The sequence below is a fragment of the Buceros rhinoceros genome, unplaced genomic scaffold (genome assembly GCF_000710305.1).
Source record: "Buceros rhinoceros silvestris isolate BGI_N320 unplaced genomic scaffold, ASM71030v1 scaffold1253, whole genome shotgun sequence".
NCBI lineage: Eukaryota > Metazoa > Chordata > Aves > Bucerotiformes > Bucerotidae > Buceros > Buceros rhinoceros.
The window spans coordinates 32657-40913 of record NW_010401588.1 but is presented as its reverse complement, the minus strand read 5'-3'; the positions used below and the strand labels follow the sequence as shown (position 1 = coordinate 40913).

The 8257-nt window shown below is 46.2% G+C and overlaps 1 protein-coding gene across 1 annotated transcript in view; it reads right to left on the bottom strand.

The window, feature by feature from the left end:
• The window catches only part of LOC104490066, a gene marked incomplete at both ends in the record, with an annotated part of 22144 nt that overhangs the window by 3119 nt on the left and 10768 nt on the right, over positions 1–8257 (bottom strand). Inside the window, 6 exons of the mRNA XM_010132307.1 lie at positions 1188–1336; positions 1672–1776; positions 2815–2939; positions 4754–4841; positions 5456–5511; positions 6324–6372. Coding sequence (XP_010130609.1) covers positions 1188–1336; positions 1672–1776; positions 2815–2939; positions 4754–4841; positions 5456–5511; positions 6324–6372 — 572 coding nt within the window. The remainder of the gene's footprint in view (positions 1–1187; positions 1337–1671; positions 1777–2814; positions 2940–4753; positions 4842–5455; positions 5512–6323; positions 6373–8257) is intronic.

The following is an 8257-nucleotide window of genomic DNA, read 5'->3' as shown; positions in this document are numbered from 1 at the left end:
CTGGGAATGCCGGAGGGAGAGCGCGTGGTGGAGCTGCCCCCCAGCCCTCACCCGCACAAACCCACAAGAGGCCCCGCAGCCAACCGCCGCTCTTTGCACCTCTGCACGCTCCTGTATGATAAAACACACTAGAAGGATCCTCTTCCCTCACAGAAGCCCAAGGAAAGCTCACACGGAAGGTTAAAAGTGGGGCAGTGAATTAATAGAAGATATTCATTCATAATACCCTATGATATTAATCATATAAGGTTAATCTCTTGTACTGGCAAGTAAAATCATGTATAAAATGCTCCTTAACAGTGTGGCTTTCGATGCCAAAATTTTGCATGGTGGAAAAAAACCCATTTCCAGACAACGCCAGACTTACTGTATTGTACAAACCCTTCTTGTTTGTACAAGAATCGTAACTGGTTAATACTTTTTCTTTCTGCTATTACACAAATAAAACGAGTAGAGCATCGGGGTTCTCATCAATTCCAACAAAAGCAGTAACTGCGCAACGAGCCTGACCTATTTTTGCAAACTCTCCAAACGCATTTCATGTGACCGTTGCCAGCGAACACACAGGGAAGAGACATTTTCCTCCCGAATACTTCCACCCTTAGTTCACCCTTGCTTGTTTCTGAGGACTTGTTCCTAGATTGCTCAGATCCTTCGATCATATAAAAACGCCTGCCAGCTATCATGGTCAGCTATCGCAGCTGTCAGTATGACATTGTGTCCATGTTCTTCGTTTTTCTTAACAGTTAAAAAGTATTTTTTACAGCCCTAGCAACAGTCCCTGAGACGCTGTTCACGGAGAAGATGCATCTTAAAAGCATCGAGAGCGCTATTGGATAAAGCAAACCCAAACGTTTTCCACAGATTAGCCTGCAGAAAACCGCCCGATGCCGTTATCTTCCCCCAAAAACGCCAAAGAACTGCGATAACGCTTCATACTCTCTGCAGAGAAACAGAGCAGAGCTCCTCAGCCGTGCAGCTGCTGGCCAACACCAACATTTGTTTTTCTGCTGCCACAGGGAACGGAGAGGCAGTTTCTCCCGGGTTCTCCAGGACTATTTTTGAACAAGTCTAGAAACCATGACCTCCCCATCTGAAAACGCCTGCTCCTCCCACTCCCCTCGGCAGGGCTGGCTCGAACGGAGCCCGAGGAAGTGTCCTCCAGCCAAGCGCCGAGCAGGACTCACCGCTGCCCGAACATCAGGGTCGACTTTGTTTCTGCTTCGTTGAAGACAGAAGGAGAACAACATATCACGATGGTGGTTCTGCAGTTCCCGCCCAGGGAATCCTGGAGTATTCGGGTCATTTTGCTGTCTCGGTATGGAACATGGGTTTTCTGTCAAAATAGGAGTAAGAGACAAGAACAATTTTTTTAAGTGATGGCATCGTAATGAGCGAGAATGTGAGCTGACAGTGACCGGTTTAATGGCTTTGAAGCACACGGCCCTGAAGAGCATTGATTTGACTGTGCCGGGATAAGCACTCGGGTGAAATCGCTGCGAATCAGGTTCTTATCTCCAGCAGAACAGCGCAAGTGTCACCGGTTCGCGGCTGGACAGATAATGGTTTTTTTCTTTCTGAATGGAAACGTTAGCTGATTTCTTTATGTGCATGGCAAAGAACAGATAAATAAGAAGCCATTCTTCCACAACACAAAACAGGATTACTTACAGTTCCTTCTGCCAAGGCAGATATCACGTTGCCTAAAGCGGACAAAGACTTATTGATATTTTTAGCTTCATCCAGAACAGCCCCCTCCGCTCCAGTTTTGCTGACCTACCAAAGAGAGCAGCAACAGTCAGGCTCGGCTGGCAGCAAGTGCCTGTACAAACAGGGCTACGGTGCAGACAGCGCAACGCTTCAACGCGCTCTTGGAAGAAAAACAAAGCAAGAAGAAGGAGGAAATTTAAATGCCCTTTTTTGCTAGTAGCAGTCTGTAACACCTTCACCTTCCAGAGTAAGAGCACGTTGACCCTTACTTTGTTCAGGGAAAATCTGGGAGGTCTGTGCTCGCCTTGGGGACCACGTCCAAGAGCAGACAGAGAACACCACAGGTACATTCTCAGGGCACACTCGGTGGCACAGCACATGGCACCAAACAAGTACCCTGGCTTTGCATTTCGCTTGCGTGGACCAAGAACACCAGGACAGAAGAAGTGTCACCTCGTTCATCCTGAATGGAGGTTTACTGGTGGCCCAGCTGCGAAGCTCGGCGGCCCAGGACCAGCACTCCTTTAGACAGCACCACGGTTTTATAGTCTTTCCTCTCTCTCTTTTTTGGGGGGAGTGGGTTGGGTAGGGAAGCACTCAGATAAGTAGGATAAAGCTACCTGGTTTTCTCCACATTAAAACTATGGCATCTGCACTTTTCTCTACAAATGCCATGCGATGCAGGAGGAAACATAATCGCATTTTTACAGAAGACAATCTACCCAGGAAACCCTCCTAATTTATTTCATCTACAGTCAAACAATTGTGCACGCTCCCGCAGATGTTAGAATAAGAACTGGGAAACAACATTTTGCCTCTGCTGCGTCCTTCTAGACCGTTACTCTTTTGGTAATCAGATCCGAGCTCTTTTCTGGTGAGTATTTTTCTATGTTGGGAAGCAGAAGGAGTCACCACAACCGAGAGGGTCGTTAGGGCAGTGTGTAAGTGCATTAACTGCAGTTCTTGCATTGGGCTAATAGGGGAAATAATTTCAGGAAACCTAGACACAGGACGTGTCTGAATATACAAGTTAAAATAGCCCCCTAATCTGACCAATCGAACCCCACAGGCTCACTCAGCCGCTCAGGGAAAAGGGAGGATTACCTTCTCGCTGCCAGCCAAGTCTACCAGGTAGAGCTTTCCACTGAGCTTCTTCTCAGTTTCCACGTTCTCTTGTTTAATATTAATGAGGAAGATACTGTGGCTCCTAGAGCTGTGTTCGTTCATATCTGCAATCACATTTGAAAGGGTTGAACTGCCAAGAAACTCTATTTCACCAGGGGCAGCCTGTGGCTAGCAAATCCCGAAGTACGAGTCCCGCCGCAGAGAGCCCAGCGCACCGCTCTGACAGCAGTGCCCACGCCAAGAGCCGCAGAACGAGCTCCTGCCTTCTCCCCAGATGACCAAATCAACCAGCATCATCATAAATGACAGCCTTGGAAAGAGATTTTCTTTTTTTCCTTTCTTTTTTGAAAGTGTTTTTATTCCTCTGAAGCAATAAAATTTGACCAGAAACAGTAAAAAATAAAAAAAGCCTAAAAATAGTAAAATATTTCACCGATATGGTACGAAATAAAGGTTCTGTTCTTTTATGCTTCTTCATGAGTACAGACAGCTCAGACAAAAACCTGCTGTGAGACAACGGACACCCTTTGGACTCAGAACTACGACGAGGATGTACGTTCAGCATCCTGGCCAGAGGAGTAACTGCGAGCTGAGCATGAGAATTTAAAGAGAAGTAAAAATAATTGCAACAAAAAGAAGCTGGGGAGACCTCGGTGCAATCGTGTGAGATCTCCCAACGTTTCAGCATTAGCTTTAGTCTTCATCGAAAACACGCTAAATAAGTTAAAAAGTTCAGAGTGATTTTTATTGCTTGTGTAGACAGGCAGCTACACTTCACTATTCGATTGTAACCAAGTTATGCTTGAAGTTCCATAAAGTAGCAAGAAGAAAACGTTAAGCACCAGTAAACCACGTTCCCATCTGTTTTCTCGACCCCCTCTGCTACCACAGACCCCAGCAGCACCTTTCCGCGCCCCAGCTCACAGCCACGCTCCGCTGTATCTGAGCTCCCTTTTGCCCCTCCGGCTCCAAGCTCAGTTTTTGCAGTAACATTTCCAAATTTGCCTCCTGCCCTTTGGAGCAAATTCGTTCTCTGTCAACTTTTGCCAGCGCTTTTCTGCGCGCACCAGGCGGTAGCTCAGCAAAAGGTGTATTTGGGTGGTTTTTGTGAGAGAGTAGCAGAAGCAGTGGGAGGAAAAAGAGGAATACATTTCTGTTAGTGTGATGGGAAGAGAAAGAAGTGGTCCGGTGGGTCAGAAACAATAAAATTAAATGTAAAACCAAACCAACCATACCAACAACCCACCCCACCACCAAGATCGGGGTGACGAGGAGGTGCTGCCCAGCTCGCTGCTTGGATCAGAGATGTCTTACAGGACAGACGGGGCCACGGCCCACAGAGCCCTGCCCTTTATCACCCTAGCGCTAGTAGGCTGCATCCAACACAACGCCAATTACGGCACAGGCTGAAGCCATTATTGTATTTTTCAAGTCAATATTGTTCTTTGCCGCCGTTGGGGCTCAGTCCAAGTGCCGGCTTCGCTGGGATAACTTGCAGGAGGTAAATAGGCAGAGTCTGGTAATTGCTCTGCAGGCTTTGCCAGCCGTTTGACCAGTGAATTGCTCCGAGTTCTTGACTTGTGGCACAAAGACAAATGTGCGTACATAATTTCAGTCACACCTAATTTCAAAATAGCCATTCTGTGTGTAACAATACACGTTCTGACGTGAGATATAACAATACTGTATAATGGCACATACTAAATTCAGGAGTTCTCAAGGCTGAAAGTCAATAAATGTTTCTGTACGCAGTGAAGCAGAATAAAAAGTGCAGCTCTATTACTTTTCAAGTGCTATAATTTTTTCTGCATCATTACATCGTTCACGTAAGTAACTCCAAGTACTTTGTGAACGCGAAGAATCGATCCATCACTAGGAAGCTACAACCACCCACAGCGCAGAGCCAGCGAACACTCACTTGTGACGGCTACGTGACGGTTAGCTTTCCCTTCATCAATGACATCCAAAACTTCTTCAGGACTAGAGACAAATCTTTCTGTACACCCCTAGAAACAGGCAAGTGGAAAGCAGGAAAGTTTAGGAAGTGTCCTAGTACTCCAAACGCTCTCAGGAAGAACATTTAGCACTGATGAACAAAATAATTAGAAGAGCCACCAACATCCACCGTGACCATTAGTGAGGCAACAGAGCAAGCCACGCCTTTGAATGACTTTCAGGAGGAGCCCACGAGATAACGTGAGAGACAACTATTAAGGTTCACATATGTTCATACATTAGAGGCAGGAATTCATAAAACACCCAACAAATCTGTTCTAAAATATTCTAAATATTCTAAAATACTGCAAGATGAGAGCGTCTATGCAACAAAACGTTAAAGAACTAAATTCTTCAGGGTGTTCTCTTTCCTATCTGGCATGACATGGGAATACTTAAAATTTAACACCACGCTAACACAACGTGCATGCTTAAAGTCAGGAAAATAAAGCAAACATGATCCAAGCCCATTAATATTTCAGGAAACTGTTTAAATCCAGGGACTGATACTACTTGGACATCCCAGACTCTGAACATGAGTGGAATCATTTCAGCCAATACAGACAGAAGCAGGTAAGTAAATGCATGTGTGAGAAAGAACGAAATGCTGAGTGTCAGATTGTACCTTAACATACGGGACTCTGTTTTTATCTTCATGTACAGCGAGGTTTGTCTTTGACACTGGAAGAGAAGACGGAGATCATCAGGAACACTCCACAGGAAGGACTGTGTCAGGCACAGGCGTGACAGACAAACACCGTGCCTGTATTAAAGCGCTAAGTGAGACCCGCTTCTCACTCGTAGGAACTAAAAAACCTGTTTCTTGTTCTGTCGGTCTTGTTCCTGTTCCTTTAACGTTAACTTTACAGTACAAACGCTTTTGCTTATTGCTTGGATTAACAAAAGAAACACAGACCAAGCTGGATTTTGCCAAAGCAGCAAGAATTTCAGGGAGCCAGAAGAACCCGCTGGCATTCCAAAAAGCCTAGATACGTGTTCTGTGAGCATCCACCTCTGCCTCCAGCCGGGCTCCATCAGCCGCTCGTTGCCATACAGCACGCGTCTGCAGAGCCCCCAGCAGTGGGGGGGATCCAGCCCTCCCCTCCAACGCTGCTGGACACAAGTGAAGCACGCAGGGAGCGGAACCAAACATGTTCTACATGTAACAAACCCCCTCGACAGAACACTAGAACACTAGATACGTTTTAAACTCCAGCGTTACTTCAAGAATACACATTGCCAGCGAGGCTCGGACCTGCCTCGCAGCCGGTAAAACTCTTTGTCCTCTGATTTATAATCAAGCTATGCAGCACTGCAGAGGTCAGAGCAGGAGAGTCCGGGAGCAGAGGACTTCAGCTGCCGCCTTCTCCTCCACTAACCCAGCTTCAGTGTGAATCGCCCTCGACAAAAGGAGCTGCTTCCCCTCCAGCGCTGATTCAAAGCACTCTATCAAGCCAAAACCCACTTAGTCACAGAAGAAATGCAGAACCTACCGTCAAGCAGGTCCCTTATTTTGTCCAAATATATCTCGAAGTAGGAAACCTAATGAAGTAAGCACAGACCTTATTACAGACTCGAACTTTGGCGATTTGAAGTTCTCCGTACCTCTATTTCTGTACCTGTCAAAGTAAAAAGCACCAAACCAAAAATAAAACCCACCTCCCACGTGGTTTGAATTACACCTCTGATGGGAACATACTTGTGTTTGGAATGGTTCACAAGGCATCGATCTTTCTCCATTTAGCCACGACTCATCGGGAAAATACACCAAAAAAATCGTTCAGACAAATCTGATCTTCATCTGCTTTTCTCCTTTTTTTTTTTCCCCATAGGTAAAATTGACAAAAATATTGACCAGTCGAATCAATTCAGCTACAATCACATCAGTGCAGCTGCTGCGCGAGGTTTGACAGCGCTAAGAGGTCTGTTGAGGGGCACCAGCACAAAGCAGGCAGCACCTTCAGGGGTTTTACGTACAACTTAGATAAGCCTAAGCTATAGATATGAAATTAAACATTTCAGCGCAGCATACGTAAGAATTCTGTCTTGAATGAAGTCCCTAAGAAATGTGTTAGGGCCGCGGTACCTAACCATACCCTAAACAAGCTTTATCCAGCGGTTAATCCTGGCTCAATCCGAGGTACCAGGAAACTCCAGCTACTCAGAACAGTGTCGTTTTCTCTCCCGCGAAAAATAAATGTCTTGGGTTTTATACGGTGGAGCTGATCTCCCTATGTGCCAGCTGCTATGAAATACCAAGAGATTGTGCTTTTGTGCATCCACTCCCCCATGTCCCATTTAAAAGCATCCTCTGGCCCAGCCCAGTTCAACAGCCCGGTTCACCCGGACTGAACTCACGTGCTTCCTGTTATCCTCTTAACACACTGCTGAGGACCAGCACGTGTAGGGGATACCTACACGTAGGTATAGCTACACCTACCTACCTCCCTGTCCTAAATGGGCTCTATTAAAGAGGGAGGGAAGAGAAATTATATTACTTTTCAGCGTTGGCTCAGTTATTACGAGTGTGACAGTTTGGTTAAATTCTTGCTCCTGATGACAGAACATGCCTTTCTCTCTGTGACAGCTCCTTGTATAATCACTCATTCATAACTCCTTAGGCAGCTTTTCTGTTAAGATATTCATAAATGTCATCTCTGACAGGAAACCACTGAAAAAATGCAGTGCTGGCAGCCCGTGATTTATAAAGATAATCTTCTGCTGGGACAGGAGTTCACTACGTCTTGTAGAAGGGCGTCCCCATCCGTTGGTATCCAAGTGCTACCACGTACAATAGCAACAGCCGCAGGAGAGCTTCACAGATGATGGAAAGAAATCAGTGTCACCCCCAGGGAAGCCATTTCCAGGAAAATCCAGAGGCGTCTCCTCTTAAGGAGCTCAGTAAACTCCACTAAAATATTTAGATGGTTTATTTGTACTTCATAAGGCTGTTTCTTCTGTCTGTACTCCACGAGCGCTCCCACAAACCAAGCCTGCTCAGAAGGTTCTCAATGCAAGATGACCTAGTCCTTCCAGAACATCAGTAGCTGGTTCAAAGCCACTTGGACAGATTATTAAAATATATATACACATATATATACACTCCTAGAAGTGCTGCAAGGGCTTTAAAGCAAGCAGCACTAAAAGTTGCTCCTCTCTAACTTTTGGGCGCAAGAGGGAGAGAGGAGGAGAGCTCCATCCTCAGAGAGCATCCCCTGGTCACAGCAGGAGAAGGGACGGTGTTTTCACACTCTCCCTGTGCTCAGCTACTCGCCGGAAGCCGTGGAGGGGTATTGTGTGTTTTGGGGGAGGGCTGACACAGGAGTACTCATTCCTTCAGCAATCCACTGGGGAATTTTACAGATGTCTGCCTGGAAGCAAGTTGTAGCCTGACCCCAGCTCTGCCAGATGGACCAGTGCCCCCCGC